Source organism: Phoenix dactylifera, chromosome 8, assembly GCF_009389715.1.
Source record: "Phoenix dactylifera cultivar Barhee BC4 chromosome 8, palm_55x_up_171113_PBpolish2nd_filt_p, whole genome shotgun sequence".
In the NCBI taxonomy this organism is placed as follows: Eukaryota; Viridiplantae; Streptophyta; class Magnoliopsida; order Arecales; family Arecaceae; genus Phoenix; species Phoenix dactylifera.
Window position 1 is genome coordinate 3,421,734 of NC_052399.1, and position 25,404 is coordinate 3,447,137.

General features: G+C 40.8%; 2 protein-coding genes across 2 annotated transcripts; one reads left to right on the top strand and one right to left on the bottom strand.

The window, feature by feature from the left end:
* The first annotated feature begins 4,652 nt into the window (after positions 1–4,652).
* Positions 4,653–6,138, top strand: LOC103720858 (F-box/kelch-repeat protein At1g80440-like). The gene has a single exon (XM_008810802.4). The coding sequence runs from the start codon at positions 4,963–4,965 to the stop codon at positions 6,037–6,039; it is 1,077 nt and encodes a 358-aa protein (XP_008809024.2). The 5' UTR covers positions 4,653–4,962; the 3' UTR covers positions 6,040–6,138.
* Positions 6,139–8,925: 2,787 nt separating this feature from the next.
* On the bottom strand, positions 8,926–19,603 carry LOC103720856 (neurofilament heavy polypeptide-like). Its single transcript, XM_008810800.4, has 3 exons — positions 18,681–19,603; positions 9,851–10,112; positions 8,926–9,557 (listed from the first exon to the last, which is right to left on the bottom strand). Exons 1-3 carry the CDS (start codon positions 18,984–18,986, stop codon positions 9,175–9,177), a joined length of 951 nt encoding a protein of 316 aa, XP_008809022.1. The 5' UTR covers positions 18,987–19,603; the 3' UTR covers positions 8,926–9,174.
* Positions 19,604–25,404: the final 5,801 nt, after the last annotated feature.

Consider the following 25,404-nt stretch of genomic DNA (forward strand, 5'->3'; position numbering starts at 1 on the left):
CTTGAAGCAGATTCAAATTTAAGTCAAGATAACTCGTCTAAACTTATTTATTACATGGCCAAGTTCAAGTTTAAACTTTTGTTCTATTTAATTCATTTCAATATATTTAATAATAGAGTCAGGTCATATGCTTAATCTATTTTTTTCTATTTAATTTGATCTATTTAACTTGTGTAATCCCTTTAAATTTATTTAATTTGTCAAGGGACAACTTTAATTTATTTAACCTGATTTGACCTATTTAATAAATGAATTGTGCAAATTGAGTCGAATTATCTATTCAATAAGTAGAATAGGTTTATATTTACATTTGATTTATTTAATAAATGAATCAGATTTGGGTTAACAAAATTTTGACTCAATCTTTATTCAATCCATCCAACCCATGAAGGTATAATTAGAAGGTATTAACAACTTTCACAACAGATAAAAAAAGAGAGAGGGAGAAAACGGCATTAACAACAAAAATTAATGCCACTAGGTCTTGCAACAATTGGCAATTTTGTTGAATTAGGCCTTTCTATTTTCCTTCTTGGATAAACAGATCATTTCTTACTCTATTCTTAAAATAAGCTCTATAATTTCTTCTTAGAAAAAGAAAGCTCTATAACTTCATCCGATCACAAGCTATTTAACATCCAACACGAGGGATCATACTTGGCACACAATGCAATGTGTCATATTTGACAGCAACCCAATCTTCTCAATTGGATGATATGGCAGCAATCAAGAGCTCTTTTGTACCATAGAGGCTCCAAACTCAAGGGAACCCAAATATGAAATAGGTCAAGGAACAGCCAAATTCCACTGCATGCCTTAGGAACGCCATTGGTAACCAGCAGTGCGATGCTTTGGAAATCCTGAAAGAATCTTTGGTCTACTCGGAGAAATGGAGCTAAATGGTCCAATAATTTCTCCAACACGGGACCAGATAAAAGGTCCTTCGGTGACTGCGTCTTCAGTGCTCCCAGCCTGCACATTTTAGCTGCTAACCGTCTCCAAACTTGCAATTAGTGCTCTCGTTAGACGATCTCTAATGTCAACTTTGCCGCCTCAGTTCTTTGTTTCTCCAGGATTAGTCCTTTGGTAATCAACGAGAAGAACGTTGTGAAGCCTTGTTATTGGGCTACATTCAAGTAATCACATCACATTACTTGGGCTGCTAACTGTTTGTGACTTTGGAAACTTCCATAAATATTGCCGTCCGAATAAATGCCGGAGTCGTCTTCTTTTTTTTTCGTTTTGTTTTTGTTTTGACTCCAAGTCCCGTAGCCAATTTTGTTGCCCATTTTACTAATCCAGGTCCTGTGTCTTTCCGCCGGAAGATAACATTATTTAGGAGCTTCCTTCCATGGACCATATTATTTAACACACTAAACGGCAAACGATGCGATGTTGACAACGAGGTGAAACGAAGCCTCAAACAGTGTACGTATTAACGTGTGGGTTTTCAAAGCATTTGTACATAGACTTGTTCAAAGAACTCTCTCTTAAGAAAATAAGCAAAGTAGCCATCAGGGTACATAACTTCAAAGCATTCTCTCGTGTTTCTTGAAACAGAAGACGTTCGCTAGAGAAACAACCATTCCAACAACACCAAACTCTCTTAAACCCGGTAATATTAGCCATCCATTCGGGGGCCATAGTTGTCTTTCAAATCTTGGTACTTTTGGAGAGGGTCAACGCTGCCTAAAACTTGAAAGAGTTGCTTGCTTGCATGGTGTCTCTCGTGGTTGACATAAAGGTCTGGAAATCCACAGACGAAAGTTCTAATATTTGGAGCCTAAGGTTAGTATTTGGTTCCGTGACAGTCACAACTTTCTCTTTGGAAAGGATCACCTCGAAGGTAGTGTAATGGTCTGAATTGGCCACCCGAACTCCACGTAAACCCAAATGCATTCTCGTGTTGAAATCTGATACTTTTGCCTTACACGACCAATCTATGTTGACAGTTCCAACATTCTATCAATCTTTGAATGATACCGGTCAGATTTAATTTTTCAAACGATCCAATTAGACCAGAAGACACGAGCCCCCCAGGATTTGATATAGATCCCTTACCAAGAGACCCAATAAATTAAGTTCGGTGGGATTTGCCGAAGCTAGATCTTGATCGACTTGATTGATCCTCACAATATTAGTTCTGAAACTTTAATTTTGTTATTAATTCCCTTCAAAATAAAGAGTTAATGTCATGAATTAAAAGTTTAACTAAGTCAAACTTGGCAGGAAAGGAAATCTAAGTTGACCTGACTTGCTAATTGAAAGAAACTACATACAACCTATGGATGCATGGGAGGGGCTCTCCCATGCAAAATATGTTTTGGAGGCAGGCTACATCATCCTAAAGGGGGACTTAGCCTCGCTGATTGAGTACCTATGAGAGAAGAGGCCATAGTTGGCAGAGCACCCTCTTCTAGGTGACACGTTGGTTGCTGCGGGAGTGTCGTGTGGTCCAAGTCAGGCATGTCCTTCGAGAGGTGAACCAGGCTGCTGACTGAGTCGCTTCATTTACTGCTCATCATTTGGGAGGTGTTCTCTAGACCCAGCTGTCTTTCGTTTTTTTTGCTTTGTGTAAGGTTGCAAATGGGTCGACTAACTGAGTCGCCTTATTTACCGCTAGAGCTGATCAAAACCCGGGCCGGGCCAGGCTCGGGCCCGGCTCTACAGCAGAAATTAGGCCCGTTGACTATGCCCAGGCCCGGTCCGACTGTCGGGCTTAAATTTTTATGCAGGCCCGACCCGACTTTATAAATTTGGTTCTATGCCCGTCTAGCCCGGCACGACCCGACAGGTCCGATTTTTTCTTTGTTTCGAATATGAAAATGGGCCAGAATGGCCCGGCCCGATCCGATCCGATCTTCAACCGGGTCGGATCTGGGTCTAAAATTAGAACTCGAATAAAAAATTGAATCGGATCGGAATCACTCAGGACCCAATCCGACTGGACCCATTTGCACCCCTAGCTTTGTGTAGCCTTATAGCTAGTGATGCAGCTTACTGTGCTCAGAGCAATATGTGCAACCGATATACGGAAAGAAGAAGAAGAAGAAGAAGAAGAAGAAGAAGAAACTACATACAACCTGTGGATGCTCATAGATCAATCCGAATGAAACCATTAATCGGCTGGCAATTCATTTTTACCCTCAAATATATTTATTTTTAGCAGTGTTGTTGCTCAGGTTTATAATAAACCAAAGGAACTTACCCTTAATTTATGATTAAAGTAAGGGTGCGTTCGATAAACGATCCGAATCGGAATCGGATAAGAATAATAAATTTTACGATTAAAATATCAAATCTCATGTCATTGTAATATAATAATAAGAATATCGACGGTCACTGGACGCTGAATCACCGCAGTTTTGATATGTTCCCACCTGGCATCCTAGCAGCCGATGGGCGGCGTGAACTGCGGTCGCCTCGGTTTCAGGCCCCCCGTGACCCGATAAAGGAAGGGCGGTCCCGCCCGGTCCCGTCAACTTGCCGTGCAAGGCTCAGGCGCAATACCTCATCCATTTGGCATGCACTGCGACGTGATTGGTGACGACCCGTAGCCATCTCAAGTCATCCCACCCCTTAAAACAAAAGAGAAACGTGGGATGTCCCCTCATTTAAGTGTTGTCGCACTTTCTAAAATAACCAAAAATAGCAATTACTAAGAAAAAAAAATAACAATAGCAATTTTATGCAAAAAAAAAAAAACTAAAATTTTTATTATTGTATAAATATTATGTAGCCTTCTATGGTCACCATCAATAGCTATCAAATGGTATGCACTATGTATTGACATGGTACATATTCACAAGCTATTTTATTTGATGGCCGTCAATTTTTTACACAGCATTTGATGGCTCGAGCATTCTAGAAAGTTTGTGCTCGTCAAAATTTGTCTATTTTAACCTATAATGAATTATAGTCCCCAAGGATAATATAAAATTATTCTAAGATTGTTTTAAGATTTTAATTGACTGGTAGTTGTCTTAGATTTTGCCAATATTTGGAAGTTTTGATTTGTACTCCTTTGATCAAATCAATTTGGACCAAGGCGTATAGCCTTTTTGGTGCGGAGCTGTACGAAATAAAATAGGTTGTCAGTTGTCACTGGAGAGGGAAGACACGTTTTACTTGTTAATTTGGGAAAGTTGAAAACCAGAAAAAAAAATATGTGAATTGAACAGAAAAGTGTAAGTACCAAGCACTATAGAACATTCTGAAGCGTCTCAGACGGTCATAGCGCCGTATTGCGGAAATTTTTATTAAAAAAAAAAGAAAGCCTTCTGGGTCCCGTCAGGAGTCTAAAATACGAAAATTAAGAAAGATATACTACTCAGATTTTTGCTGCAAAAATTCTGAGTTATTTTTTTATAAAAGCATAAAACAAAATTATTTTAAAATTTTAACTTATTTAATAAATAAATTGAATTTAAGTTGATAAATATTTGACCGTATCTCCGACTTCGACTCCTGTTGGCGGCTACGGTGACACTGCAATAGAGAGTGGAGCAATGTGGGTATATCATGGGAGAAGAAGAGAGCAAAGTGTCGCTATTAACCTGGATAAATTCAAAAACTCGATAAATTTAAGATGTACTTTACGTCGTTGCCGGTTTATCATCCGTAATTTGATCTCAGCAATGAAAATTATGAGGAATCCGTGGGAGTATTCCGCAGGTCTCTTTTTGGGGACTCGAGGCAGGAATGCTGCGGACTCCGCCCATCTATTCTTGCCTCTACTTTTCCGCCTCTCAACTTTCTAGAGCCAAAGCAATCAAAACCGCTTAAGCCTTATCATATATAAATATATATATTCCCACTCCCCTCCATTCCCATCAGCAAACCATTCAATCATCACAAAAGAAGTCGTTTCCAAATCTCTCACTCAAATTTCCAGCCTTCTTCTTCTTCTTCTAATCTATCTTCTCCTTTGAGAATTAATTTTCTCCCCAATCTCTCTATTGGATGATGGAGGATCTGATACCCGGCCTGCCGGAGGAAATTGCTCGGGAGTGCCTCCTCCGCGTACCGCACAACGCCTTCTGCACGGCCCGCTCCGTCTGCAAAATCTGGAAGCAGGAGGTGGAGTCGTCCCCCTTCCACCACCTCCGCAAATCCGCCGGCCTCGCCCGCCCCCTCGTCGTCATCGCCCAGGCCGAGCCCACGCCGAGCCCGCCCGCCACCAAGAATCATGCAACCCTCGCCCCGATCTACCGCCTCGCCCTCTTCGACCCCTCCGTCGCCGCCTGGGCCCCGCTCCCGCCCATCCCGGGCCTCCGCCACGGCCTCCCACTCTTCTGCCGGCTGGCCGCTGTCGAGACCGAGATCGTGGTCGTCGGCGGGTGGGACCCGCGCACCTGGGCCGCCTCCGACGAGGTGTTCGTCTACGACTTCGTGTCGGCGGCGTGGCGCCGCGGGGCCCGCATGCCGGGGCCCCGGCGGTCCTTCTTCGCGTGCGCGGCGTCGGATGCGGATCGGGCGGTGTTCGTGGCGGGCGGCCACGACGAGAGCAAGAACGCGCTGCGGTCCGCGCTGGCGTACGACGTGGCGAGGGACGAGTGGGTCCCGCTCCCGGACATGGCGAGGGAGCGCGACGAGTGCCATGGCGTCTTCCTGCGTGGCACCTTCCACGTCATCGGCGGCTACGCTACGGAGGCCCAGGGCCGCTTCTCCCCCTCCGCGGAGGCCTTCGACGTCGCCGCGTGGAAGTGGGGCCCCGTGCGGGAGCGGATGCTGGAGAGCGCCGCGTGTCCCCGGACCTGCGTCGCGGGCGCCGACGGGAAGCTGTACATGTGCACGGGCGGACACGTGGCGGTGATGGAGGCGGATGCGTGGCGGAGGGTGGCGGAGCTACCGGGAGATGTGAGGGTGGCGCTGCAGATGGTGGCGTGGAAGGGGAATCTGATGGTGCTGGGGTCGGGCATCCACGGTGGGTACATTCTCGAAGTCGGCGAAGGGAAGGGGCCCGCCGCGTGGAGGAAGGCTGAGGTGCCGGCGGAATATTCCGGTCATGTTCAGGCTGGGTGCTGCCTGGAAATTTAGACGGCTGCGTTCCTTTCTATTTCATCCTTGTTTCGCGAGTGTTCTGCTGTACATAAAAATTTTCATATATAATATTATTATTTTGCATAATTATAGAATTGTCGAGGGGGTCTGTGGCTAGAGAAAAATCAAAACCTCCCCACGGGCACCGACAGCACGCGCGCGCGCACACGGACAGCACGCACGCGCGCGGAAGCTCGTGTTTTACTTAGCTGGTTCATGGCAAGATGTCTTCTCCATTTGGAAACAAGGGATCCGGTTCGAGAGTGACATCCAATTCCACCCAATGGTGAGTGGATGTCACGGCCAAGTTCAATGCCAAGGCGTTTCCGCCATCACAAAGTCTCCCATGGCCTCAAATTCTTGGGTTTGATAGGGAGTATTAAGACTGGAGCTCTAGTGGCGACAGTGCATGAATAGATAGTGTTGATGCCCAAATCTCCGGTCTGATGGTCCAAAGGTGCCAGTGCTGATGCCCAAATTGCTTGTCGGACAAGATATTAGAAATAATAGAAGAGAAAAGAGAATATGGTGCAGAATAACTTGTCTTTCCTATGCTTAGGATAGAAGAGTCTCTGTTCTATAGGAGTTTGGACTTTCTGGAGTCTGAGTAGGCGATTATCTCTTGACTTTTTATATCTAAATGAGCTGAGGAATAAGAGTCCCATTGAAATTGACCTTCTACCAATAGGTAAATTAAATTTAGGTTATATCTCATAGTTTCATGATGATTTGGATAATAATGATAATAAAGAAATGGACAACAAAAAATCTGCAACAATATGCAATGCCTAAGAAAATGAATTCACCATTTTGAGCAAGAGTATGAGAATGCAAACTTTCAACTACAAATGATGCAAATAAGGAAGATAAAAATAAAAGATTTTGAGCACTTGGATGCTTTTGGAATCCTAAGCGGTGTGCAAAATTAGACATTGTATCCGTGTATGCCACCAATCGTAGCTACTTGTTCCCGTGGGCTCTATTCATCAAGCAATTATTTTGGTGCATCGCTAAGAAATGAGTTGTGATTGGCAGCATGGACAATCATGTGGTGCACGCCGTGAAGGATATAATTTTCCGTGCAAAATAGAATTCCTATAATTCATTTTTTTGAATATAAATTGAATCATCAGCACATCGGTAAAATTGCTCCTCTATTTGGAGAAGCTCCACAGACCTAGATGAGTTCTAAAGAATGCTACCATCAATGCGGACACAGGCAACATGCAAGCACGTGAAAGCGCACCAGAAAAACGTATTTTTTTCTATAATGAATGACTCATACAATTTTAGTATGAATACATCTAAAAAAGTCAAAAAATAACAAGTCACAGTGCTCTAGACAGCTCCCTCTCAGTAGTACATGCTGAGTATGATACATACCAGCCCAAGCTACCATCAGCGCTGCCCCAGGGACAAAAATACAAAAATGCCGTTGAGTATGACACAGACCAATCCAAGCTGTCATCAGCTGTGCCCTAGGGACAAAAATACAAAAATGTTAAAAATTGGGCACCCACAAGTTGCCACCATTCTAAAGTCCGAACCTCTAATCACAAAACCAGCTCAACCCCTCCTGTCATCATCCAAAATACATCCATCGAAGTTGATCTTGAGAAGACTCAGAGATGGGGGCTCCCGAGTGGTGTTTTCCTTCACTAGTTCATTGCCAACATATCTTCTCCGCTTGGAAACAAGGGATCCAGATTGAGAGCGACATCTCCAATTCCATGTAGTGGTGAGTGGGTACCATGGCTAAATTGAAAGGGAATATAAAGGCTGGAGCTCTAGTGGTGACAATGCATGATTGGATAACTTCATGAAGATTTGGACAGTAATGATACCAAAGGAATGGACAACGAAAAATCAACGACAATATGCGGTACCTAAGAAAACAAATTCATAGTTTTACGCAAGAGCATGAGAATGCAAACTTTCAGCTACAAATGATGCAAATAAGGAAGGTAAAAACAAGAGTTTCTGAGCACTCGGATGCCTTCCACGTCGAGAACGGTGTGCAAAACAGAGTTCCTATAATTCATTTTTTTAAAAAAAAACTATCCATTGGATCATTGGCACGACGGTAATTGCTTCGTTATGATCCGCATGCTACAGGTTCAAAAAACATAAGTGTGCTCTTGGTATACCCAGATAGAGATAAAGAGTGTGTATATCTAAACCCCAAACATGGAGGAGATACAGATGAGATTTTGCAAATGTAACCCTCCCCATACACATTTGGACTAGGCTCCACAGTTCTATGCCACCTCCGTGTCAAACTAGAGCTATTTCCCCCGTGTTTTAACTCAGATGAAGTCCGAAAGAAAGCTCTCGCCCATCGGTTTTCTCAACTAAATGATTGGAGTAGTAAAAGTAAAACACTACCATCGACCGCACTCAGGCGAGGAACTCCCATGAAGGGCCTCAACCCGTCGCAGCTACCCAAGCATCAAAAGGCTTCTCAATGACAATTCGTGGCGACAGATACCCACACAGAAGACAGCTAATTGAAAACAACATCCATGCCAGGTTCCAGAAGACGGCCGTCTGTAAAGCGGAAAACTACTACCACAAGCAGAGCTGGCATCAAAAAGTGACTTGCTGGCATTACAATTACTCCATATAAAGCACCTACAAACGGATAACGTCAACCAACGACCAGTAGCGATTGCATAGACCCCATCAATCTTTAATCGAGAAATTAAGACGGGCACCAATTAGGTACCATGACAAGCAAAACTCCAAAAACCCTCCAAAAATTTCAGCTATGCCAGATAAGCAGCACAAAAAAGAGACAACACGCATCAAATCAAAACTCAGGCGCCCATTTTCCAGTACCCCATCAAGCAATCGAGGCAGCAGAAATTATCAATGGGAGAAAAGTAGGCAAAATACAAGTGAACAGAGCTACAAATTCCACAGCAACTGTCTGCAGTAAAGCAGTAAAAGTCCATAAGGTTTTGATAAACAGATTCCTGAAACATTTGCATTGACAGACTGGAAAAAGCCACAAGACTTTTCAAAGTGAACCTGAACAATCTCATAAGGTCTTTCCTATAAGATAGACTGATGTTTATTTTGGAATTTAACAAACGAACAAGACATATGGAACTCATCATCCACAAAAAAGCTTTACCGCACTGGCTGTTGGTTGTAGTGGCTCTTCTCTTTCTTCTTTGCAGCAGCAAGCTTGGCACTCCTTGCAGCAGCCTCGACCGCAGCAGCTTTTGCAGCAGCATCCATCTCTTTGTTTGATTTCTTCTTCTTCATGGAAGCCACCTTCTTTATCCGCCCCTTCACATCAACAGCAGCAGTATCCTCTTCTTCAGGTTCAGCAGCTGCTTCATCAGGGCTTTTATTAGTTTCCAAGCCATTAGGCTGTTCCTGTGGCTCTCTAGCTTCCTTTGAGGATTTGTCCTTCTTCGCCTTTTTCTTCTTTGAACTTTTGCTCTCTGAAGGAGCAGGTGCATTCTCCTTCTTTTCACCATCCATATTTTGCTCCTCTGGTTTCTTGCCTGCCGCAAAATGGACAAATCAGAATACTAAATTTTATGTCTGATTAATTATTCTACCATATATAACAGAAAGTAACCGGATAATACCGGAATTATTCAATATCATACATCAGATTAGGGGTAGGATAACATCATATATCAGACATGTCCCAAAGAATGTGAGGATGTGATAAACCCATGTGGCCAACAGGGGAGCAGATTAAGGGATTATGTACACGATGCACCAATACATCTGTCCACGCATGACATGCCTAAGAAAATGAATCTAATTATCTCAAATGTAACATTGTTACCATTTGTTTCATCTTTCACAGCATTGCTGTCCTTGCTGCTGGGAATACCCAGCTCAGCCAAAACAGACTCCAGTTCTGCCATTTCCTTTTTCTTCAGCTCTTTCTTTGAGAGTTGCCTTTCTGTGTCTTTAGCTGGCACTGCAGCAGGGGGAGGTTTGTTGATAACTGGTTCAGTGACAACAGGAACCTCAGGTTCATGTTCAAGTTCTTCCTCAGCATCTTCATCAACCTCATCGAGGCCATCATCTTCACTTTCAGTTTCCTGCAGCATGTATGGACCATGTAAAGCATAAGCAAAACATCTAATGACTATCAAGAGCAAAATTGATAATTCAAAGAAAAAACTTAAACAACTTCTATAGAGAAGTTCAAACAGCACATTCAATATTCATCAGTTCTGTAACTGACTAAAGCTTAGACCCTTATGGTTTTCCATAAACATCCACGCCGTACTTATCTCAGTTATTATTTTTTGACATCTTTATTTTCCGTAAATTCTTCAAGAGCTCTAATTTGAACTCCACCTAGTCTGATTAACCAACAGTAAACAATCCATCGTCAATCAATATGCACCAAAACGTCTATTCACATTCCAGCAAATATATCAAGGTAAAAAGGGCTTAAAAGCAATCCCTTGCGAAGGCCACTTATTATAGCTCATGCCATATCCTTTCCAGTGCAATTCATTCTTTATTTAGCCCCTATATGCATGAATTCAACATTGTAAAATGTAAACAAATGCACTTCAAGTCTCATTCATCATCACCCAACAAATCAGCTCCATAGATACTTGGTCAAGGCATTTCACAGTCAGTTAAAAAAAATCCAGTACTTGCTAATCAAACTAGCTTTATCTTCATCTGTATCCATAATAAACCATAAAGCTTGAGGGATAGACAGCATGGCTCATTTTGCAATTTTCATGATTTCTGCAAACGATAAAAGAAAACAAAGTAGAACAGGTCAAGAAACGACTAACATCCACTCTACTCCTGACAGATCTCTCCTCGACTCCATTTATTTAATTGATAGCTATCTCAATCTATATCTCAGAAATACTCCACCAACCTCAACAAGTCATCCTTCATTTATCTCAAGCGATCTGAATTCCTGCTCCTCAAGCTGAATCTAACTAAAGTCCAAATAAATCTATTTTCAGCTATTTTATTGAAAATATCATCATGAGAGCCATGTATCAAGCTCATCCACTATCTTCATAGCATATCCATTCTCAATTTGTATGATCCTGCTAAAAGCCACTAGATTTACATTCCTTGAAAGCAAAACCTTTTTTACACTCAGTGAATGCCTCTTGACTTTTGGATACCATTGCCAACTTTTGTTGCAGTTAGTGAATACAGTGTTTTCTTGTGCCGCTCCAGACAACTCTGAAGGTACATCAAGAGACAGCAACCTCCTCTAAAGTTACACCACCGATAGGCATGAATGTCATTTATTTTCTCACTACTCTTCAGCTCTTACAAGGAAAACTATACTCTATATTTGGTGGCTCAATTTTCTTAAAACATATCCTCAAAAGACAAAATCAAAAAAAATTATATATTGACACCTCTAGTGTCTCCATGTTAGAATTGAAGAGTATGCAATTCAATGGGACAATCTAATCTAAAAAGTTAAAAATATTGCAGTTGAAACAAAACAATGGTTTAAAAATTTAGCAACATAATGTTCCTTCCCAATCAGGCAGATGCCATATGAATGTTTTTATATAATAAGCTATTTTCCAAGCTTCCTAGAAATATTCAGGACACTGCAGATAATCCGACCACAAGACACATGCCAGATATGTTATATTAATTCCTCAAAATAGATTCAATCGTGCTTCTATTAGGCCTGTCATCATAGATTGCAGCATAAATTTGATTCACAATTCAATGCCCTTGGGAACAAATCGGGTGGGATCAAAATTGGCTCATTAGTTCAACTTGATTCATGAAGCAGCATCAGCATGAACCCTCAATTTCAGTAGATAATAAAGTAACTAAAGATATAACTCATTTTCATCACAAATACTACAATCGTTTTTTCCCATGGCTGCAACACAATAATCAACATGTGCAATAAATACGTTAGGATTTAAGGATGAACCACAAAGGAAAAACATAATTATGATATCTAATATACAGAAACACCACTTCAAAATGATTCCAGATCAGACTGTTTTTGAAAAAAGGTGATTTTCTTATCCAAGTTACCCTAATAAATCAGATCAGATCATCCAGAATATTACTTGAGCATGGATTAGATGCTCTTAGATATGAACCTAACAGTTCAATTAATTTAATGAGGTCATTTTTTTGGTAAAACCCAGGGTTTTGCAAGAGTAGAACAATAAAAGGTATGTTGTCCATCAGAAATTAAAGATAGAAATGATGCACATCATCGCTACCAATTTTCTTGGGAACCAGTGAGATTGAATTGCAAGAAAATGAACCCCAGAAAAATGAATAAAGACCTAAATCACATAATGAATCTCAAACAAATAGCACTCACATTAGGTGCTGACCAGCCCATGTTGCTAACTGGGCAGCCAGCTCTAGAGTTGCAATCAAGAAAACTACTTCCAGTACAAATTAAATATCTATTGCAACCAACGACTCTTCTTTATCCTTAACTTCTAATACCATTCTTTTCTTGTTTGATAGCTGTCAAACACCCATTGGTGAGTGGGCAGCAACAATTGAGAGGAAAACAAGCAGACTGGCAGATCAAGCATGCGCCCATCAGGATACAGCATTATCTAACACTGGAAATATTTATCTAAATATCACAATATAACTGCACCATTAATCATCAATTGTTCTTTGTTTTGTAGGAGCATTATGAAAAACCATGCTGATCTGATGTCTTAGGTGTGTGTAGTAACTGGGTAGCTTGCACTACCTGCAAGGTGCTCCAAGTAAGCAACATTATATATTCCTTATATCTAATGTACAAAATCAGATTTAAAAGCAAATTTCCTAGTGAAACTAGACTCACCTCACAACTGTGCAACCAACATGGTGCCTCCAGTCCATCATGAAGTTGATCCAAGAGATCTTGTACCCAAATTATTGGTAAGGGTAGGGGATGAGATTTAAGTTGGATGCAACTAGAATTTTTGAAGAAAATCCCAGGCCAAACATCCTTACAGATTTTTAAAGGGGTACAAGGGTTTTATTTGGTTATCAAGTAAAATAAAGGAAAAGGTTTATGTGAGAATGTTAAATAAATCAAACAGATCATTACTAGAGTATAAAAAAGACCATGCCTTATATTATTCTCTTGCTCTCCAAATTTCTAGCATTTAGGAACCCTTCGACAGCTTTGATCATCCTCATCCTCCACCTGCCCCCTTCTTTTCTATTTAGTTACCTCCCTTTCACCACCCGGACAAGATTTGCCAACACATTTATTCACCTTTAAAACTTTTAGTGCCACCGACCACCATCGCCAGTCTCCTACATTCTCCTACATCACCACCACATTACAACCCACATTCTCCATATTGAAGTCACCAACATTCTCCATCACAACCTCAAAGCAAACTATAAGGATAATGGAGCTTTTTCGTTAGATCAAACATTTTTGTTAGGTCAAACATTGGGACTAACTATATCGACCAAAAGTTGGACTCTCCCCATAAAAAAGTTAATATTCAAATTCATAACCATCACCAACGACATCCATATTGATTGAGCCAAGCTTATCCAAATACAAATAGTTGTTGATGTCAATCATCATTAACCAATCAAGTTTACCAACAATTAGACTATTTCATTATATGTTCTTTCCAAAGATAAACTTTTCCTTCCCTTCTAAAAATAAACTTTTATTTTGACTGCTCATTGCAAACATTATGTGCCAAAATTCACATTCAATTGAACCTTAAGGCCCACTTTAGTTCTCAAATAATTTAGTGAGGCTCCTTGAATAACTTAGAAAAAATTGCATATTCCCCATTAACCAAGTAAAAGTATTCAACCCCCTCCCTTGAATAGATTTAAACCGACTGCAACTGAATATGTACCAAAAGGTGCTCTTTAGTTTCTCTGAACTCCCAAAAGTACCCCTCACTTAAGACCTTATTCGAGATCCCAAAAAGTTTGTCCAAAGCATGGTATGTTGTACCATACCGTACATACCGAACGGTACCGAACATACCATACTGGTATCGGTACCGTGGTGTACCGCATACCGTGCCGTACCGACACTATAATAGTGTGGCATCGGTACAAAGTTCGAAACCAAGACGACGAACCTTGGTCTGAAGAAACCAAATAAGGCTGAAAAGGTGGATTTTATTCAGGTTTAGCACATTTATTCATGAACGAAATATGGCTTAAATGTTAAGTTCTATAATTGTTACTCGACACCAACTTCATCAAGGACTATGAGATATCTTAATAAGAAATGAAAAGCCAGTAATAACATATTTAGGGGCATGCAAGTTGCGGAAGGAAGCAAAATAGATAGTCCTCATATGTTCAACCTTTCTACATGCATGAAGTATGCCTCTAATGTAATCTTGAGTAAAACATTACATAACTAAAATTTGAATAGCCGCAAAAGTCTTACAAAAACATGCTTCTAACATGCATAAAATAAAACATATATAGTGCCTTAACAATCAAAAAATTCATAAATAAACACAAGTTCACTAACCAACAACCATATGCCAAGCTGTGTAGGTTTTCAACATATCTAAGGAGCAAAAAAAATGGGAAAAAAGAAATCAGAACAATGAAGAGTAACAACAAATTTGTGATGGCACACATCATGGAAGATCAGCTGGTATGAGCCATTATTTCCAAAATTATGCCATCTTAGATTATTTATTTGACACTGAACTGAATAAATAAGCACAGAGTTGTACAATAAAGATATAAACTGGAGTAAAAATGTCAAAAATAGACGTTCAACATAAATGTTTCGAAAATGTCTTAGAGGACCATATTCGATCGTAAAATTGTTCAGTGAATATGGAATATTGCTGTAAGATTTGAAGTTAAAAAAAAAACAGGTGCACTTCAAATAAACATCATTCGAGATAAAGAAAAGCTGATGCATTCCCGAAAATGAGGCATGATCAGATCTTAGAATTTCATTGCTCAAGAATCAGAACTTCACATTTACCCATCTGCAATAAACCATAGTCTATCATTAAATTATTGATCTTCTAAATCATAACCCTAAATATAGCCCCTAGTTACCTCAAAGAAACCATGAGGGAAAGTTGCAAAATAACGAATTAGTAGCAAATACAGACATTTTGTCATCAATGTGCAATAAATGAGGTGCCATAAAAGTATATGTAAATATAAAAAAAAAGTACTTGCATAAATGTCACCAATTTATGCTATATTTAGGAGAGAAAGTTGGAGTTATTAGGTCAATCAAATTTGCCTTAGGTAGAAAACTTAGTAAGTTCACTTGGAGAACTTTATCATATAATAAATATAAAAAAATGCTGGGGATCACCTCTCATATCGCTGCTCAATTCACCTGTCCGATGTGGCAGTCGGGTATTAGCTAAGCAATACATGGGGCCCTAACTAACACCACCTACCCCCATGTATCGCACCAATTTCTGATTGCCATATTGGACAAACAAATTGAGCGATAAATGTATGGATGAACGGTAGCAATACTCATAAATATAAGGTATGTTTTGGACAAAAAAATTTGTAAGCCCACATGGTGTCGCTAACCCCCCCTCCCCCCCTCTCTCCATCTCTTTCCACTCTCGTGTCGCTAACCCCGCATAATGCCAAAAATATCTATTGTGCATTTACTACAACTCATGCCAACATTCCAATCCAAGGTTGGATCAACCCCCTGCCCCTAGAGATTGTCTCTTTCTCCCCTAATACTAGATCGGACAATCTCTCTACCCAATCTAGGAAAGGAACTCCTCTTTTCTCTCTTTGACACGTGCCAAACAACCATACATCCATGAACCAGTCTCCTAAGGGATAAAGGGTAAAAGAGGCGGACACTTTCTCCTCCTCTCATCATGATCATACAAGTATTGTTAGAGAAAATGTCGATTTTGAATATGTCCCCAATAGAAATTACTCTTTCAAATGAATTTATTTACCAATAATACCATGTTCTGTTAATTAGAATATTTCACCAAGGAAAAGATTTAACAATCACTTATCTAATAAATGTGGCTGTTGTATCATATACCTTCTATGATTTATAATATTTGCAGCTGATTTTTATTATTATCTCTTATTCCATCTAAGTTTTTATTTTAATTCTTTTCATACTGAACATGCAGAGCATGTGACTATGCCTATGTCCTAGGAACATGGTATGCATGGACATATTGTGTATCATTAAACTACTTGTCATGTCATTATACTTTTATCAAGCTTTAATACTGTCAACAAAAGTAATATCACTATCAGTTCAAAACCTTACAACATATATACACATATACACACACACACACATACATACATACATACATATAGATACATGCACACATATATATGTATATATAGATATGTATACATGTACATATATACATACATACATATATATGTTTATATATACATATATATAAATACACACACATATATATATAGATATATACATATACATATATATATGTAGAGAGAGAGAGAGAGAGCTTTTAGAAATCCTCAAAAAAGTGCAATAAATGAAGAGCCATAAAGTATATGTAAATAATAAAAAAAATGCATGCATAAATGTCACCAATTTATGCTATATCTAGAAGAGAAAATTGGAATTATTAGGTCAATCAAATTTGCTTTGGGTAGAAAATTTAGTAAGTTCACTTGGAGAACTTTATCATATAATAAATATAAAAAAATGCTGGGGATCACCTCTCATATCGCTGCTCAATTCACCTGTCCGGTGTGGCAGTCAGGTATTAGCTAAGCAATACATGGGACCCTAACTAACACCACCTACCCCCATGTATCGCACCAATTCCTGATTACCATATTGGACAAACAAATTGAGCGATAAATGTATGGATGAACAGTAGCAATACTCATAAATATAAGGTATGTTTTGGACAAAAAAGATTTGTAAACCCACAGTCTCAATCCAACAAGAGCCCCATTTTCTCCCCCTCCCACCCACTCTCTCCATCTCTTTCCACTCTCGTGTTGCTAACCCCGCATAATGCCAAAAATATCTATTGTGCATTTACAACAACTCATGCCAACATTCCAATCCAAGGTTAAATCAACCCTCTGCCCCTTAGAGATTGTCTCTTTCTCCCCTAATACTGGATGGGACAATCTCTCTCCCCAATCTAGGAAAGGATCTGCTCTTTTCTCTCTTTGACATGTGCCAAACAACCATACATCCATGAACCAGTCTTCTAAGGGATAAAGAGTAAAAGAGGTAGACACTTTTTCCTCCTCTCATCATGATCGTACAAGTATTGTTAGAGAAAATGTCGATTTTGAATATGTCCCCAACGGAAATTACTCTTTCAAATGAATTTATTTACCAATAATACCATGTTCTGTTAATTAGAATATTTCACCAAGGAAAAGATTTAACAATCACTTATCTAATAAATGTGGCTGTTGCATCATATACCTTTTATGATTTATAATATTTGCGGTTGATTTTTATTATCTCTTATTCCATCTAAGTTTTTATTTTAATTCTTTTCATACTGAACATGCAGAGCATGTGCCTATGCCTATGTCCTAGGAACATGGTATGCATGGACATATTGTGTATCATTAAACTACTTGTCATGTCATTATACTTTTATCAAGCTTTAGTAATGCAACAAAAGTAATATCACTATCAGTTCAAAACCTTGTAACACACACACACACACACACATATATATGCGCAGATATATACATACATACATACATACATACATATATAGATACATGCACACATATACATGTATATATAGATATGTATACATATACATGTGTGTATATATATATGTGTGTGTGTGTGTGTTTATATATACATATATATAGATACACACACACACATATATATAGATACACACACACATATATATAGATATATACATATACATATATATAAATATATATACACACACAGTAAACATATAGATAGATGCACATATGCATATACATATATATATATAGAGAGAGAGAGAGAGAGAACTTTTAGAAATCCTCAAAAATGCTCGTTGTTGACTCCTAAAATTCACTATACTCAAAAGCATACATCAAGCCACAAGATTATAGACAGATGTAGTTAGCGTATGACATTATGCAGCACTACCTGATAATTTGATGAACAATTAATAGATACAGCTAACAGAAAGGGAACGCATGATTTTCATTCATATAGAAGCACGGTACGAACATATGCAAGCATGAAAAAATAGAGATAACTCAACCTACTAAATCAGCAGACAGTTATAGAAACAAGGAGCAAGCAAACGTAGTAACCGGAGAAGGAAATGGTGCAAAAGAGAAGCAGGAAGCATTTCCTATGGCATGGCTTTTCCACAATAGTAGATGCATTATAATATATAACATGGAAGGTATCACAAAATTACTGTTACCATTCAAATAAACAGAATCGTATTGAAAAAAAAGGAGGGAGGGGGGGGGAGGTCGTCGATGCATGAAAAATCAAAATAGAATCATATACAAGATATAGAAAAACAATTTCACCAGAAGAAACCAATGAGGACATCGAAAACAGGATGGCCATCTAGATAAATCTTAAATCCAATTCATGAATAGCAGTTTCCAGTTGATAATTTCAAGAAAAATAAGTCTGAAGACTAAATGTGAAAGGGAAAAGATTTTGCCACCAAAAAGAATCAAAGAGCACTTACCTCCTCTACCACAGCCGAGCTTTCGTTGTTTTGCTGCGTGTCCGAGGATCCCCAAACGGACTGGGGCGGGGCTGTGGTGGCAAAGTAGTCATCATCGTCATCGACATCAGCCCAAGATTTAACTGTCAGCGGAGTCGGCGCCCAAAACACCTGTGGCTCGGGCTCCTTAGCCCGGTTCTTGGACGATCCCTTGTTCTTATCCTTGTCCGACTTCTTCTTCTTCTTGAGGGTCTCGAGCGCGGCGAAAACGTTGTTGCTCCCAATCTTCAAGGACCCATCGTCCCTTCTGCTTCCCCCTCCGACCATTTCTACCGCGATCCCAGGTGAGCCACAGCTAACAGATCCAGGCTAGGGTTTCAAACCAAGAACCTCCCTCGATCCGTGAAAAGACCGAAGCTTTCGCAGATTATTCTCCCGGAATCGAAACAAAAACTTATTCCTATCAAAAGAATCCGTGAATCAAGATCAACGCTCTAACGATCGAACAAAGAGCAACGCTTCGACTCCCGGCACCTTACAACCTTCGGAAAAGAGAGACAAATCACCTCAAAACCAAAATCTCTACAAAGATTAGGGGAACACGAGCAAAACTGCGGCTGTCGAAGCGATTTGAAGCAACAAGATAAGCAAAAAAAAAAAAGAAACTACGGTTGGAAAAAAAGAATGGAAGGAGAAAACTAAGAAATCGGTCACAGAAAGCCGGGAGGAAACGATCAACAGGAGGAGATGAGATTAGGGGTTTCTGGATCGAAAAAGCCAGCCCTAAAAGATCGATTTAGGGTTTCGGTAGATAAGGGAGCTCTCCGCGGAGGATAAAGAGGAGGCCGTAAGAGCGAGAGAGAGAGAGAGAGGGGGAGAGGAAGAGATGGATTAGGGTATTAGATAACGCCGCTGAGAGACGAGTGCGTCGACTTCGTTTCTTTACATCAACGATAAGAGCTCCTCTCTCTCGCCGTGAGGAAGCTTCTTACCTTGTCCACGCGGTTGGAGGACAAAGTATCCTACGCCACCTGGTGCGACTGGCCGGGAAGGAAAAGCTTACCCTTTCCGCCTCGCTTAGAAGGCTGTGGGATACGTTATCGTAAAGTGTTGCCGCGGAGCCGTAGGGATCCGATTGTAAGGGAAGATGAAAGCCGTCCGATCTGCATCAGACGAGGAAGAGTTTGCTGGGAATGGGGTTTATGGTAAAATAGTCCGCCGGATACGGAATCGGGTGACAGGTCGGTGGCGGTATCGTTGCGATCCTAGGAATTGAGTTTTGCTCGTCAACAGGGAGCAGCCGGTAAAAGTACCAGGAAGCTACTGTAACGTTTATACTATTACCTTTCGGCATGACAGGACGCCTGTTTACAACTCGTGAAAGTCGTGCAAAAGATCGTGTTCAGGAGAAAAACTGATCGAAAGGGAAATATTATTCTTTTTGACGGGGGAAAAATTAGAGATGTTCAAAGGAGGCAGGTGATACAGTTCTTCAGCGCCACTGCAATCAATACGTGATCGGCATAATCACAACTGCAACAATGCATGATCGACATAATTACCATCGCATATTGCTCACGCAGAACGGTTGCCATATTGTTAACGTGCAGCCGACCGTTATCATACAGTTAAGGCACATGGCGCTAAATCAGGTAACAGATTAATATACTACGCTATATGAAGGGTGGCCTGGGATCCTTAAGTAAGCTTATTTGGAGACTCCTCTTAACAAATTCTCTCTTCCATACTATTATTTTATTATTTTGACATAGGTATTGGAGAGTCCCCCGCCAAAAACTTTCTGACAAGTGGACTTCTAGTAGGTTGGCATCGAAGACGATCAGTTCTTCCTCACCTCGGTCTCATCTAACCTCATTCAATTCGGTTTTCACTGACCTCGGAGCAAGGCGAGCAACACTCGGCACTCCGACCTCGATTTAGGATTTAGCGGCAATAATATTTCTTTTTTTGGAATACAAAGTAGGAGGTTATGCCGATCTATTGTAAAAATCAACCACCTCAAAGACTGCCGACCTGACTAAAGCCACATATCTCGAAGTTCTGGAGATGCCAAGCATTGAATAGCCCGGGTTCATGATTAACACCACTATCGAACCGAGCTGAATGGAACCTCTCATCGACTTTTTAAAGAACGAAAAATTGCCTGCAGATTGGGCGGGATCCCGACGGATAAAGCATTAAGCCTTACATTATGTTATTCTTGATGACAAACTATATCGGAGATCATTTTCACTACCGTTCCTCAAGTGCCTCCGTCCAATCGAGGCAGATTATGCACTTCAAAAAGTTCATGAAGGAATCTATGGCAATCACTTGGGGGCAGATCTTTGGCCTACAAGATTCTGCAATAAGGATACTACTAGACAACTTTATAGCAAGATGCGGCCGACTTTGTCAAGAAATACGACCGCTGTCAACGCCGCATAAATATCCAATGACGCCCAGTGGTACTATTAACATTGATCAACGCCCCTTGGGAGTTTGAATAATGGAAAATTGACATCCTAAGACCTTTTTTTAGTGGCAACTGGATAGCACAAGTTCCCCATCGTGGCTGTGGATTACTTCACCAATAGGCGGAAGCCGAACCAATAGCTTGGATTACCGACGTAAAAACTCAAGACTTTGTCTAGAAGGCTATAATTTGCAGGTTTGGACTTCCTCGAGTAATCATCGCAGATAATGGGAATCAATTCGACAATGCCCGGTTCAAAGAATTTTGTGATGAGCTTGGAATCAATCACCAGTTCACTTTAGTAGCGCACCCATAAACTAATGGAGAATCCGAAGTGACCAATCGAATAATTCTACAACAACTAAAAGTAAAATTGGACTGAGCAAAAGGACTATGGGTCGAATAGCTCTAAAATGTCTTATGTGTGTATCGAACAACATATCGAACTCCTATCGGGGAAACGCCTTTCAACTTTGTTTTTGGAACAGAGGAAGTGATTCTGCTAGAGATCAGACTTCCGTCACTTCGAATAGAGAACTTCAACGACCACACAAATTCAGATCAGCTCCGAGCTAACCTTGATCTTCTAGAAAAAACTAGAAAATGGGCTCAAATTCGTATGGCAACATATCAACAGAAGGCAGCTCAGTATTACAATTTAAGGGTCAAGGGTAAGCTCTTCCCACCTGGCGACCTCGTCTTAAGAAAGACCAAAACGTCACAATCAAAAGAACTAAAAAAGTTGAGCCCAAATTAGGAAGGCCCATACCGAGTGGCCGAAGCAATACAACCAAAGACGTATAAGCTGTAGCATCTCGACAGTACTCCGATCTCTCATACTTGGAACTCTGAGAACCTGCGTATATATTACCAATAAGGTTCATTGTATTCCAAGCTCATTCCTAATAAATATCTTCTTGTTATATTTTTATCTTTTAGATCGGACAATTATGACTAGCATGTCCAACTCCGATAAAACAAGGGATACCCCAGATACACTTAGGCCCCGACCTAAGACCTCTGAGGTTAAGATTGGCTAGGGATCACCCTAGATAAATCATACGACGAACCCAAGATTGGCTAGGGATCCCCATCGATCCTCTGATTGGAATTAAGCCTAAGAAGAGGCATCAAAAGAAAGGAACTTTGGTACCATAAATCGAACTCAAACAAAAAAGTAAGTTCTGCAAGTACAACTTAGTCTAAACCAAAGTCAAGGACTTGGAGAAATTTCCATTTTCATTACTTTTAGAAGTTTGTACAAAGACCTCGGAATACTTGAGTAAAAGCAAAATACACCGAGCTCGGTAAATTCGAGTAAAAACAAAAGGAAAGGGAAGAAACAAATACTTCACTTCTCGTCATCGTCATCCTCATCCTCGTTCTCCTCTTCATCATTGAGGTCAATGTGAACGCTGTTGAAGTCCATCTCTGGATAAAGTCGAAGGACTTGAGCTCGGCAGTCTTTGAAGCCTTTTGCAAAGGTGTGGGTGGCGTTCTCAAAGGACTCTGCTTTGAATTATTCCAAAGAGAAAATCCTCGACCGCCTTAGCAACCCTTTCCTCGTCCCTACTAGCCATCTCCTTGGCCTCAGCAGCCTCTTGCTCGGCCTAAACAATTATCGTAGACAACTCTACTACTTTTTGTTCAGATGCTAAGAGAACCTCCCTAGACTTAGACAAATGACTGTCTAAAATCATTGGGCGAGTCCATGCAGCTGAGCTTGAGCTTTTGCCAATTCAACCTTGTCCAGCAACTTCCTTGCTCTCTCCTAAGCTAGCCGAGCTCGCCCCTCCGCTTGACCAAGATCGGCCGGCCACTTTTTGCTCGGCATCTTTCCATTTTATCTCAAACTTCGAAGCATGCCACCTAAGCGATACAATCGCCTCGTGCAAATAGTTGATCTCATGGCATGCTGAAAAGAAAAATAGTCAGTAACCAAAGTAAAAGGACAAGGTGAAAATTACAAAACGAAAGCTTACTTGAATAATCGAGGTGAAGGCTCCGTCAATTAGGTCAATGACTCGGAAGGAGTGCATGATACTCTTATCGGTGCATAGCTATATAGCTCAGACCACATCCTTGGCCCTCCGGGGAGTTGTCAAGGCCGAATTAGAGTCATTAACAAACCACCTCGAAATGTAGACCCTAGAAGAGCGAGCCAAGGAATCTAGTGCAGGAGTCAGAGCTGAAGGGTTGTCTTCTGCTGGAGCTAACAAGCTCGAACCAGCCCGTGCTGAGGTATTAACCTCGGATGATGATGGACAAGAAGAAACAACAGCAACAAATGGCCGGCGAGGATGAGAGGAGCCAACCTAATAGGTGACACAATCTTGACCTCCGGGTCGAGCTCCACAACCTCTGTTCGAGTTGCTGGCACCTCGAGAGCAGAGACCTCAAGAATAGAGGCCTCAACTATTGCTTTAGTAGGAGCTGAGGTAGATTCTCCCTTCGACTTCTTCCTCTGAGGGGTTTCACCCCCAGATGTCATAGTTGTTCTCTTGCACATGGCCTTTCGGATAAGCATCAGATCCAGATCGGTCTTCATAACTGCAACAACTACAATGTCGAAAACAAGGTTAGATAAGAACATAATGACGAGGAGAAAAAATAAAAATTCTAAAGAAGTTTATCTTGAAAATTGGCTGGGCTCAAACCAACGTTAATCAGTAATTCCTCGGACAACAATTCTTGTAAGGGAGGAATCTTGAATTTAAGAAGAGTGTCCAAGGATCCTTGATCATCACCAGACAATCTCGGGGTTTGGTTTAGAGATCTCCGAGGTGTCTTCCACAGGGTTTAAAACTGCCATGGCTGCTCGGAGGATACAAAAAAGAATCTCTCTTTCTATTCATGAATAGAAGAGAGTGCCTCGGAACAACTGGCGACCTTTCTGAGGAGAGAAATACTACCAATCGCTTTTTTGAGAATTTCTCTTCGGAGTAAAGCATCCCCTGAAAAGAGAACCTTAGTCTTGACTATTATAAAAAAAGACGTAAAGAAAGAAAACCTACAATTGCTTGCTAGGAGTTTGGAGCAAGCTGGGTCCCGATGAGGCTATAAACCCTTATCAATTAACTGATGAAAGGGTGAAGAGGTAGTATAAGCCCAGCGATGAGAGTTTTAGCATCCAGACCAAGTCGAGATGGAGGATTTGTCACTCGGTCCTCATGACCGTCGAGCTCAAAAGTGAGCTTGAGAGGGACAAAGTGCTGAGCATGGAGCAAGTCTATCTCCTCTTGGGTGAGGACCAACACTTCATATTCTAGGCGAGAGTAAACTTCGGACTCAGCTTCACTTGGAGGTGAGGATTGTCGAGCTCGAGGAGAATGGTCAGATGACCAACTCTTCATTGAGACTTTGATCTCAGTGTCGCTCATGGTGTACAAAATAGAGAAGAAAAAAAAAAGGCAAGAAAGAAAAAATCTGAGTAACCAAAAGCAGAAACCCACCAGTGATAAGAAGAAACCGAGGAGGACACCAAAGCCGGAGGGAAAAAATTTACCAGAGAAGTGCCCGCTGGGGAGTTCGCAAAAGAAGCAAGAAGTCCGAAATAAAGTAGAGGGTTACCTTACATAGGGGTATGAACGGCCATTATTAAAATAACGGTTTGACTACCCAAGCTGATTCATCTATGTATCAACTCGGGATACGACGTGAGTGATTCACCTTGATCATCACATTAATAGCACCTCAAAAAAAAATTAAAATAATGACGTCGTGGGACAACCTCGATATGATGATGCTTCGAGAAGATCGATCGACATGTTAGAACTCCCTTTTAGATGTCTTGTCCTCGTTCAAAATGGCCGACTTCTGTCACCCGAATTAAGATTCAATTCAGCCTTAGAAGTCAAAGACAAGTGATAGAAAAAATATTGGACATCTTGATCTCATATTAGATTGACTTTTTTGCCCTCGGTGTTAATTGAGGTGAACAACTTCGATGAAAATCGAGGTGTCAGTCTACTCGCACTAATAAAGACCAGCAGTTAAGGCGACACTGCAGTCAATCATGATCGGCGTAATTACTGCCGCGAGCTGCTCACGCAGGACGGTTACCATGTTGTTAATGTACAGCCAACCATTACCATAAAATTAAGGTACGTCGCGCCAAATCAGGTAACCGATCAGTATACTGCCCTATATAAAAGGATGGCCCGGAGATCCTCAGGTAAACTCATTTGGAAATTCCTCTCAATAAATGTTCTCCCTTCCACACTGTTACTCTATTATTCTGACTTGGATATCGAAGAGTCTCCTGCCTAA

What these genes read in the sequence shown, in the direction of transcription:
- LOC103720856 (XM_008810800.4), bottom strand. Translation starts at nt 18,986, where the DNA reads ATGGTCGGAGGGGGAAGCAGAAGGGACGATGGGTCCTTGAAGATTGGG. An exon ending in GCTCGGCTGTGGTAGAGGAG is followed by an intron (nt 10,113 to 18,680) that starts GTAAGTGCTCTT and finishes TACATGCTGCAG; the next exon opens with GAAACTGAAAGTGAAGATGA. An exon ending in TGTGAAAGATGAAACAAATG is followed by an intron (nt 9,558 to 9,850) that starts GTAACAATGTTA and finishes ATTTTGCGGCAG; the next exon opens with GCAAGAAACCAGAGGAGCAA.
- LOC103720858 (XM_008810802.4), top strand. Translation starts at nt 4,963, where the DNA reads ATGATGGAGGATCTGATACCCGGCCTGCCGGAGGAAATTGCTCGGGAG.